The 11,776-nt window shown below is 33.7% G+C and overlaps 2 protein-coding genes across 2 annotated transcripts; one reads left to right on the plus strand and one right to left on the minus strand.

The window, feature by feature from the left end:
* Positions 1 to 1,200: 1,200 nt before the first annotated feature.
* On the plus strand, positions 1,201 to 6,236 carry LOC146929666 (putative fatty acyl-CoA reductase 4). Its single transcript, XM_085701463.1, has 7 exons — positions 1,201 to 1,319; positions 1,412 to 1,515; positions 1,871 to 2,073; positions 2,183 to 2,283; positions 4,849 to 5,050; positions 5,156 to 5,317; positions 5,951 to 6,236. Exons 1-7 carry the CDS (start codon positions 1,253 to 1,255, stop codon positions 6,105 to 6,107), a joined length of 996 nt encoding a protein of 331 aa, XP_085557589.1. The 5' UTR covers positions 1,201 to 1,252; the 3' UTR covers positions 6,108 to 6,236.
* A 2,407-nt stretch (positions 6,237 to 8,643) lies between these two features.
* Positions 8,644 to 10,771, minus strand: LOC146929667 (uncharacterized). Its single transcript, XM_085701468.1, has 2 exons — positions 9,929 to 10,771; positions 8,644 to 9,840 (listed from the first exon to the last, which is right to left on the minus strand). Exons 1-2 carry the CDS (start codon positions 10,671 to 10,673, stop codon positions 9,011 to 9,013), a joined length of 1,575 nt encoding a protein of 524 aa, XP_085557594.1. The 5' UTR covers positions 10,674 to 10,771; the 3' UTR covers positions 8,644 to 9,010.
* Between the last annotated feature and the right edge of the window lie 1,005 nt (positions 10,772 to 11,776).

Below are 11,776 nucleotides of genomic sequence, written 5' to 3' on the forward strand. Positions count from 1 at the left end.
TGTGTGTGGGATGAGCCTAATTTGTCTATTTTCTCTTTTTTTCTTATCAAATAATAAGTGTTCGGTTTATACCTACCTACCATTTTAACAAAAGAAAATTTTACCTATACCCCAACAATTATACTCATATTTGAAGCCTCCCATAAATTACAGGTCCAACTCCATAGAGCTCATTGCACTTACCTAAGGACGGACCTGCTCCATCTAAAATAAAAATTTGAAAAAGACAATCAATATGAACGAGAAATGTAACCCATTAATTGATGTGAATACATGTCTGTCCAATGATATATCAATGATATATTAATTATTGGGTGCGGCTCTGAAAGATTGTCGAATCGTAACCCATTAACTAGTAACTTTATTTTTTTAGTTACCCTATTATTGTTATGAAGTTTCCAGCGTAGTCGGAACCAATCTCCATCAAGGAATATGTGGGCATAACAAGAGGGGTTATCCTTTTTCATCCAAACTCTCTCCATACATAATAATAAAAAATCGAACATCTGATCACTTGCTTAAAGGAGTACTTCTTGTATTCATTTATTTTTATCTGATTGTACTTTTGTAGAGATTTCTCATATATATTTGTCATTAAAAAAAAACTCTATTTCTCTTCCTAATTTCTTCTCTCAACCAAACAAATGGAAAAGGCTTGAACTATTCGTTGTAGTGGACAAAAGGCTTATATATTATAAAAATACTAATAACAAAAGAATACAAATATAGACCTATTTGATTTTTAGAGAAAAAAATAAGAATACTTTAAAATCTTAAAATTTGTCAAATAAAAAAAAAATAGATTTATGTATATTTTTGTTCCCTATTAAATATTTTGACAGTTATTTGATCTTTTAGCTGATTTTTATTTTCTTAGTAGTCAAATATATATATATATATATATATATATATATATATATATATATATATATATATATATATGGTGTCTAAAACTAATTTTAAAATTATTCTAATTTTTATTTGATCTTTATATTTTTTTTATGAAAACATTTGTCTACGTTTGCCACATTGAATTTATGTTAATTTTTTTTTTTAAAATGTGAATTATTTTTTAAAATTATGGTCCATTACAATAAAGGAAACTAACTTTCTAATAAATTTTTCAATTAAAAAAAAATTATGATATATATGAACTAACTTTCTAAGAGTATAAATAAGGTGACTGGTGTGCTATTACAAAATCAAAACCCTTTGCATAATTCTGATTAGCATTTTTTTTCCTTAGTGTGTTATGATGCAAGACTTCCTAAAGGGAAAGACTATTTTAGTGACCGGCGCAACTGGTTTCTTAGCAAAAGGTTCTACATGATAAAGTTTGTAATATATTGATAAATTATTCAAAAAAATCAATGTATATATTATTTATCTTTGAATTTATCTTTATGTGCAGTTTTTATTGAAAAGATACTAAGGATCCAACCAGAGATACAAAAACTGTATCTACTCGTAAGAGCTTCAAGCACTGATTTGGCTGAACATCGCTTGCAAAAAGAGGTGCATCATCCATCTTCATCTATTTCTATTGATATCGTGAATGTTCGACTCATAAAAGAATGTTAACACTTAACAGTACACTTTATTTATATTTTTTGTCAAACAACATTATTATTATTTATTATAGACATGTTAGCAATATTAGTAGTTATATCAGTTTCCGAAGATCAAACCCTGAACCTCCTCCTTCTTATGTCATCAACCGAACTATCTACGTGGGAGGTTAAACAAAGAATATACTTTCACTTACATTTAACTCTTTCATTAGAAGAACATAAATTCTTAGTCCTTATATTCATTTTTTAAGTTTCGTTTTTTTAAATGTTTTTTTACTTAAATTTCTTGGATTGTTTAGGTTTTTGAAGTTGATTTATTTCGTGTATTACGGGACGAGTGGGCTGAAAAATTTAGTTATTTCATATCAAAGAAGGTAGTGGCAATTGCAGGAGATGTTGCTACTGAAAATTTGGGAATAAAAGATGAAAGGCTTAAAAATGAGATATTTGAAGAGATAGACGTTCTTGTTCATTTTGCTGCATCTACCAAATTCGATGAAAGGTGAAATCTAATCTAATTTTTATAAAAAGACCAAAATAAAATAAAAGCTAAATATTTTGTCAAGTATATTTAATAATATTTGACATTTAATAACTCATTTCTTTTATAGATTTGACGTATCGATGGGTGTTAATACAAAAGGTGCTTTGCATGTCTTGAACATTGCAAAGAATTGTAAAAGAATAAAGGCTTTTGTGTACATATCAACAGGTAAATATTTAACAAAATTCCAGAAAGCACAAATCTACTGTAGGAAAAATTTAATTAATTTTGTTAGACGAATCAAGAGATAGGTAAAGCATTGAGGTACAAATGGAACAATCCAATTAGGTTGACATCTTTCAGAAACCCCCTCCTATATTGCATACTCATAAATATTATTAAAAAGGAGGAAAATATATACAAGAGGGGGGTCGAATCAAACCCCAAATAAACCAATAAAGGGAAAACAAAGAAAAACTGCAGCCTAAGAAAAGCGAAAATTAGGCAAACCAAACCTATCTCTAAGGAAGTCTTCGTTAATAAACAATGACATACTATCTAACCAAACAACACGGCCATGATTAGCAAGTTTGTCTGCACAACAATTGTCTTCACATAAAATATGACAAGAAACCGTCTGCACATCCAAATGGAAGCAATTGTGCCACCGATTACGCAAACGATAAGGAATAATATCATATTTTTCGAAAGCTTGAACGACTCTAATAGAATCACTTTCCAACCATAGATTGTTCCAACCATGCTCTGCTACAATCTCCATAGCCAAAATCAAATTGTAACTCTGCCTCGAAAACCGAGTAGTTGCCTAAATTACAAACGAAACCCCGAAGGAAGGTACCATGATGATCACGGAAAATACCACCACATGAAGCATTCAAACCCAATAACGAGCCATCCGTATTTACCTTGTACCAAGGGATAGTAGGATATTTCAAGAAAACCAAAACTATTTCTCTGAAACGCCTATAAAGGTAAGGGAAACCTTAAAGTTAACCAATAAGTTGACGTCGGAAACACTAGACAAAAAACAACCGGTGGAAGTATTACTACTCAAAGAAACATAAGAAACAATATTCCGCGCCACATGCAAAGAAATTTTGTCTGAACTAAACCGTAAAATATTCTGCGCCATTCAAATGGTATGCACCGTATGAATAATAGATGAAATGAAAAATGTCACGCACCTGTGAGCTACAAGAAGATGGGACGCAAGCCAATAAGCTCACAAAGGATGAAGTATCAATCAAACATTGTAATTTGTTTCCCAACCATGACCAACAATGCATGGCAAAAGGACAAAACAAAATCAAATGAGTGGAAGTTTCCTCTGAGGACATGAAAAACACACAAATAGATACCAAAATACAACCATGGAATCTTAAATTTTCATCAGTAGGAAGTTTATTATGCATGAGGCGCCACATAACAAAAGAACAAATATGGACGAATACAAGTTCGCCAAAGAGTAGAGGCCTAAGGAATAGGCAAAAGAACATTATTCAAGTAACGAAACGCTTGTTTGGTTGTAAGCTTACCATCCGGAGAATGAATCGAAACCCTTTTATATGAAAGTGGGGGAGACTAAAAGTGTTATCTGATGGATACTAGCCTCCACAGTTGGGTGGTTCAATATAGAAAAAGGCATGTCCCAATGACCATCAGTCAACACAGACAAAAAAATGAACATCCAAGTAAACGATACAAATGTGGGGGGATGTCAAAAATCTTCACCAAAGGCATGCCAACCCAATTGTCTAGCGAAATACCAATTTTCTCGCCATTACCAATTAACCAGAGAGAATTGTCAAGCACAGTAGCAATATGATCCTTAATGCCCAGCCAAACTGAAGATTTGAAATGATAGTTTAAAGGGTAACCGTAATGAAAAAGCTTATGCTAGAATAGAATTGAGCACTGAGTGTCTTCATTAATCAAATTCCAACTCAATTGCAAAAGGAGATAGTAATTGATTGCACATGTATGCTTAAGATCTAATTCACCTTAGTCCCAAGGAAGAGACATTGTTTTCCACGCAACTGTGCAAACATTCTTGTAGAAAATATCACCACTCCAAATTAAAATTTTAATCCACCTATCCAACATATTCGACAATTTAACAGGTCAGCGGTAAATGCGGAAAGAGTAAACCAGTATACCATCGATGATGTATTTAATTAACTGAACCCGTCCCATAATCGATAGTAACACTCAATTCCGGGTGGCAAGCTTGGTTTTAATTTTATACACAATCAACTAAAAATGAATGCAACAAGGTTTCCCTTTGAAAATGGGACAGCCTAAATACTGAAAAGGAATTGCACCAATAGAAAAACCAAACAAATTTGCAATCATGCGTTCACGAGTAGAAGTCATGGCGCCCGTGTAAATTTTGCTCTTGGAATAGTTTATCAATTGTGATGAAGCCTCAGAATACAAATTAAAAATCTTCTGAAAGCAACGAACGTTGCGCTTGGAGCTTGTACAACAAATTATAATATCGTCAGCATATAAAATATGAGGGTAGAGTCGTTCCCCGACAATAGGACATAGGAATAAGCCTACCCAAATCATGTGCTAAAGCAATAGCTACTTCCCACTTCTTCATATTTAAAATGTGTAAACTCCACCCACTAGACTATTTGATAAAAAAATATATATATAAAAATTGAAATTCAGTTTCATTTTTATGTCTTTAATTAATTTTTTTTGATGATTAAACTTTTTATAATAATTAATTATAACATTAAACATTGCAACTTCTTTTGGATGTAGCATATGTGCACGGAGATGCAAAGGATGGACATGCAATTTTACGAGAGAAACCATTAGAGATGGGTCAATCCCTAAATGGGACCTCAAAATTAGACATACTCACAGAAATAAATTTGTTGGAGAGAAAATTAGTTGAACTTCAAGCAACGAATGGAGATGAAAATACAACAAAATATGCAATGAAAGATTATGGAATGGAAAGGTTCATCAAATTCTTATTGAGTTATTTCTTTTTATTCTATAGGGTTATGTATCTAATATATTATTTATTGTGGTCCGATTTAAACTAAATAAAATGCATAATCAGAGCAAAGTTGCATGGTTGGCAAAATACATATTCATTCACCAAAGCAATGGCAGAGATGCTTTTAGTGCATCATAAAGATCGTGTACCATTGATTATTATACGCCCCACAATGGTAACTAGCACAAGCAAGGATCCCTTTCCTGGTTGGATTGAAGGTTTAAGGTATCTATCTTATTCACACCACTCACAAATTAAAAAGGCAATAATATTTACTACTCAAGTGTAATTTTTTTTATACATATGTTCAATAAAATTAACCTACATGTCATTTTATTATGGTGGTTCTTAAAATATTTGTGCAAACCAACGTGGGTTTGTCTGGTAGTGTTGGCTTGGACTTTTGGAGTTTCCTCCTTCTAAAGGTGTCACGTTCCAGGTTGCAATCATAAAAATTCATAAATCTAAATATAGAATCTTATTATGGTCAAGATTTCTAGAAAAATTGTCGTCCTTAAATTGTAACAAAAAAAAATTTCCTGCTTAATTGCAATTTTTCGTACCTTTATTTTCACCATTCAAAAGATTTGGTCTTTTTATTTTAAAACCTTTGCTTCCTTCATTATATTTTTGAACTAAAAATTGGTGATGTGATATGTTTTAAATGATTTGAAATGTGATATGATCATATTTTTAAACTATCATATTTTCTTCTTTACTATGATGCAGTCCTTATTCTTTTACTATCTCAACTCTTACAACTCCTCAGCAGAGCTCAAACAAATTGAACTACTAAACAGCCCAACATTCTTATTAGATGCTTATTTCTTGATATATGTTTTTAATATGTTTCTACAGAACTATTGACAGCGTGATATATAGCTACGGTCAAGGGAAATTGAAATTCTTTCTTGGTAATCCAAAGACAATTATAGATGCTGTAAGTGTATGCATGGTATTTTGGATCTTTTTTACCAACATCGATTTAGAAGAATTGTTAAAAGAAAAACGCTAACAAATGTGAGACGCTTGTTATAAAATTAAAAATAGTAAACTTATATTGAAACTTGTATAATCAAATTTTTAAAAGTGTAAAAAAAACCTTTTTATCACAATTTTTTTCCTTAACAAATACTCAAAAGTTAGAGCTCAGAGGTACTAGTTAGCGTTATCCTTGTTAAAATTGATTTAATATACAAGTTTGATTAGTGTCTACTCAATTATTAGTTTCACAACTTCCTTTTTTTTATGACCGGGGAAACCAAAATTCTAAAAAAAAAAAAAGAGCAAGTAAAGAAAAAGGCAAAAGCAAAGAAGAAAAAAGGTGCTCCTTAACCAATCTTAGAGCTAGTATTTATAGGATTACATTCATGTTTTATCAATCACATCGACAATATAACAAATATAACATAAATTTTTATCTTTTTGAATGACACCAACAATATACTCTGTATTTTTCACTTTCATTTCAAAATCATGTATTTCTTTTATATATAGTATAGATTTACAAATATGGTTTGATTTGCATAAACATAACTTGACAAGTAACTTTTAGAAATATTTCTCTCTTAAAAGAAACTTGGCAAATGTTAAGGGCACATGTTAAGGAACTCATTATAGAAATATAAGTATTAAAAGTCGTGCATTCAACTTCTTAAAAGTTGATATATTATGTTTTCCAATGCAAAGTAACTTTTTTTAAGTTGTTTAACATGTGCCCTAAGAGCACAAGTTAACATGACCCAAGAAAATTTTAGAAATATTTTAAATACAACCTTTTCAATTCATAATATTTATTTATTTTTTTGAATCGGCAAAATATTATTAACCAACAAGCCCGTGCAAGAAGCACTAATAAGCTCGGGTGGAAAAAAAATACATACAAGGGTGTCTTACTGATGTATGAGGGTTTCTATAGTATTTTAATAGTATTTTATTATTTCGGGTCATTTTTGTTATTTATCTGTTTTATTTTGAGTTTGTTATTTTCGACCCATTATGGTTTTGTTATTTCCATATTTAAGCTTATCATTTGTAGCCTATGAGGTAACTTTTATTCATTCAATAACATTTTAGAGAGTTTTCTCAATATCTGTTAGATTTCAGAACCATATTCTCACAAGTTTGTCGCTTGCAAACTTGTTTCTTTTTAACCTAGGTTTAGCGCTTGCTAGCCTACGCTTCCGACTGTGTCACTTACAATGCTAACTAAGATATAATTAAACAAAAACATTATCTAGTAAAATCAAGGAGAAAACATCATCAAAACTATTATTTGACCCAATGAGCAAACTACAATTTTGGTTTTGTTGCACCATTTGAAGGTAGTCAAGATAATTATCCATCATATTATCAACAACTTTCTTATATGTTATATGTTACATGGGTATTGTCGATATATTCCAAACCCAAATGCCCTATTTTATAACCAACCTCCTATGAACTACTAATGACTCGTCAACAAATTCTTCTTATGACTACCATCAAATAGAACCACCAAAAAGCTTTGGATTGTTTGATTATGTCATTGAAGGAAGTGGAAATAACAATCATGAAGGTAACAACGGAAGTTATAATCCTACATGTCTCTCTACCATGTGGTGATTAGTGATGTAATCAATACTTTTTCATTAGACTTTTTAAAATGTATTAGTAGTTTTTTATGTTGTGAATTGGATGCAGCTAATTTATCATGAATTTTGTTTAAATATATGATATGAATAGCTATTAGTTAATTTCTTCCCGATCAGTTAAACATACGATCTATGCTAAATCTATGATATATATTAAAGAGTAATGCTAGCAACACTCTCTTTTGAACACCCTCTCTAATATTCACTCTCTTAATGGTTTAAATCATTGTGGGTCTACACTTTGAAAATTGAACCCACACAATGTGGCGAGACATACATTGATTTCATCCAATAAACAAGTGAGTGCTAGAGAGAGTGTTCAAAAGAGAGTGTTGCTAGCATTTCTCTATATTAAATACTCGATCAATAAAAAAAAAAAGTTATCACAAAAATTGTCTCAAATAATTTTTCAAATATCATTGCTCAAAAAATAATATAAAAAGATCTTACCAACCAGTATCCTTTGGCTTAAAAATCATGCATAACATTAACACATGATCCTTCTTCCCTAACTAGTAAATCATATATAGCAAGCTAATGTACGATAGCCTCTAGCCATTGCCTCAGTGTCTGATAATTTTCTGCACAAGAAACCAAACGAAATTATGCAAAGCTGGCGTAATAGGAAGCTACTGATAACTAGGTGTAAGATTGCAGTAAATGCTGCAAAAGGAAAAAACCTATTACCACCAGTAAAAAAAACTACCCTTTCTCATGCATTTGTCGAAATTTTTTTTTTTGCGACCCTGTTTGCCAAAAAAATTCCAAAGTTGACCCCCTTTTGAAAAAAAATACAGAAATGACCCACTTTCAATTTTTGGGGGTTTTTTTTTGTCGTTTTGTGCAGTCCCGCCGTTTCAAATGGCGGGAATGAGCCGTCCTCCTGCCACTAGTCACTTCATGACAGGCTACAGCAGGTTTTTGTCTTTTTTTTTTATTTTTTTTTTCCAGTACCGCCATTTCAAATGGCGGGAATGAAATCTTAATTTTTTTTTCGTTTTTCTATTTTTTTGGATATTGTTTGTTTATTTAAAACACAAATAATAATAATAATAATAAATAAAAACATATTAATTTATTTGAACGCATAATACATAACGTTATTAACTATCGGTTATTTATACTCGGACAATTTCTCATAATATAACCGTTTATTTTTTAGTTTTTTGGCCATTATTTGTTTATTTATTTGTTTAACAATAAATAAAAACATATTAATTTATTTGTTTAATAATAAATAAAAACATATTAATTTATTTGAATGCATAATACATAACGTTATTAACTATCGGTTATTTAAACTCGGACAATTTCTCCTAATATGACCAGTATGCCGACACAACCCACACTGTCTCGGTGTCGGAGTCTTCTTTACCACCTCCTCGTCCATTTCAGTCCTTATGCGGGTACTATTGGGTCGACCTTTCTTTAGTCTTTGCATGTTTGGATTATGGCAAAGCACGGGACCGTCGTATGGGGGCCAATAACTCTTATCCTGTACTACTTTGAAAGCTGTGTTGTAGATGGAGTAAACACTCTCGTTTTTGAACACAGCTGGAATAAGGGTTGTGTAGTCATGGCGAAATGAAGAACACGCGGCTATGACATGGGAACAAGGCAAATGTAAAGCTTGAAATTTCCCACAATCACACCACCCCGCTTGTAGGTCCACCTTGAAAGTTCCCATTCGCCTTCCCTCCCTGTAGTTGACGGTCTCACGGACTGAGAAGGTATACCTTTCTCGGTCAAACTGTTCGACATGATGGGTGTTGGACTTAACAATTTCATCCTTAATCACATTCTGGCAATATTCACTGAACAAATCTCCGGAACCTACCCTTGCAAACGCTTTTTGAGCCCTATCAGCAAAGAGACATGCCAGCCTATAGTAGGTTGATTGAACTATAGGCGTAACAGGTAGGTTGCGTGTTCCCTTAAACACAGAGTTCCACGACTCAACGATGTTGCTTGTCATGTGACCCCATCGTCGACCCTCGTCATATGCTTGAGTCCATTTTTCTTTCGGAATATTGTCCACCCAATCTAATGCACGCTGATTTGCATTTTGGATTACACCCCGATAGTAATCGAACAAGGGTATGTTTAGGGCATGTCATGCACGTTAAGAAAAAACAATTAGTTAGATAGTGAACCTATTTAATAATAACACGATATAAAAAAAACCGTAAGATAATATGCTTACCCATATTATTTACAACATCCTTAAGATCTCCATCCTTGATTGTCCTCATGAAATTTTGCTTAATGTGTCGAATGCAGTACACATGAGTTGAACCAGTTTCTTGCCAACCATTCCTTGGGTCATTGAATGCGCTTTTAATTGATTCATGTCTGTCGGAGATCATGCAGACAGATATTCCTTTTGTGACGTGCCTTCTTAGATTTTTCAAAAAAAAACTCCAGCCCTCCTTTGTCTCACCTTCGACAAGCGCAAAGGCGATTGGAATCGTTTTGTTGTTTCCATCTTGTGCTACCACAAGCAACAATGTCCCTTTGTACTTGCCATACAACCACGTCCCGTCGACATGGACAACTGGTTTGCAATACTTAAACCCATTGATGCATGGATAGAAGGCCCAAAATAGACGATGAAATTGTGTCTCTCCATTCTCGCCAATTTGCGTTTTTAAATCAAAGACGGTCCCTGGCATTGTCTCCTTCATCACATTCAACCATTGCGGAAGATCATTATAAGATTCCTCCCATTTCCCGTAAATAGATTCGATGGCCGCGTTCTTTGCTAACCACGCCTTTCGATATGTGGTTGTGTAGTTAAACTTTTCTTTAATGTGCGCAATGATCAAGTTTGGAGTTACCGAGGCATCTGCATGCACAAGTGTTTTGATGCTTTGGCTTATAAGTTTGTAGTTGAGCTTGCGATGATCCTGTGACAATAGAGTCGATGTGCAACTGTGTGGACCCATCATGGTCCCAATCTTCCATTTGCCACTCCTTTTTCTAAAGGACGCTCTCAACTTAAATTGACAAGTCTCGAGGGTACATTGAATGACATATCTTCTTGGATCTGAGTGTATAACATCGTAATCCAACGATTGTCGGATGTGGAAAGACTTGATTGCATGCAAACAATCTTCTTTGCTGTGAAATGTCATTCCTTGCTCAATAACCCCATCGACAGGAACATTAGTATTCCAGTGATTGTCTGTAGGTAGAGCATCATATGCATCAACGTCAACGTTACGCATATGCAGCAGTGGACAGTAAGCGGCTCTGATCGGCACTGCCTGTTGCGGTGGTTGTGGTTGTGTGCCAGACATAATGTTCCTCCAAATATCTTCTTCTTCATTTCTGTTTTGGTGTTCGTCTTCTTCATCTGCATCATGCTGAAGTGCCTCGTCTTCGTCACTTTCACTACTAGCTTCTTCTTCTTGTTCTTGAATGTTGTCTGGGATGTCTTCAAACTGACAAGTGAAAATATCTTCTAGGCGGGTTTGTGTTTGTGGTTGCGTTTGCGGTGGTGGTTGTGAAGATGAGGGTTGAAATTCATATTGTGTTTGTGAGAACGGTTGGGTGTACGGTAATTGTTGTGATGAATATGGGGGTTCAAATTCATATTGTGTTTGTGAGAACGGTTGGTTGTACGGTTGGTTGGGTGAACGGTTCGTAAGTGTTAAGAAGAGACTAATATAGGCGAATGCATGGGTTCCAAATAAGGTAACATTGCCACGTGTCAAACAGTGAGTGGCTACCCCATTCCCGCCATTTGGAATGGCGGTAATGAACAAAAGTCAAGCACGCGCTACAGTGTGCTGTCAGCTTTGCAGGCGCGTGACTGTTTGCATGCTATGGTCTGCACGCGCTACAGTGGCGGTCAACAGGTTTTTTAGTACTAACAGGGACACGTGTATAAACGTCATTCGCTGCATGGTGTGAAAACTGATCATTCCCGCCGTTTGGAATGGCGGTAATGGAAGGCAGTCTGATTCCTTCTGTGAAAAATCCAAGATTCTTGAAACTGTGTATGCATGCTTGAAAAGACCACACTGAATTATTGAAGCTAGCTGTTGTG

Source organism: Medicago sativa, chromosome 4 (genome assembly GCF_051527215.1).
Source record: "Medicago sativa cultivar Bolivia chromosome 4, Bolivia_mono, whole genome shotgun sequence".
Lineage (NCBI taxonomy): Eukaryota > Viridiplantae > Streptophyta > Magnoliopsida > Fabales > Fabaceae > Medicago > Medicago sativa.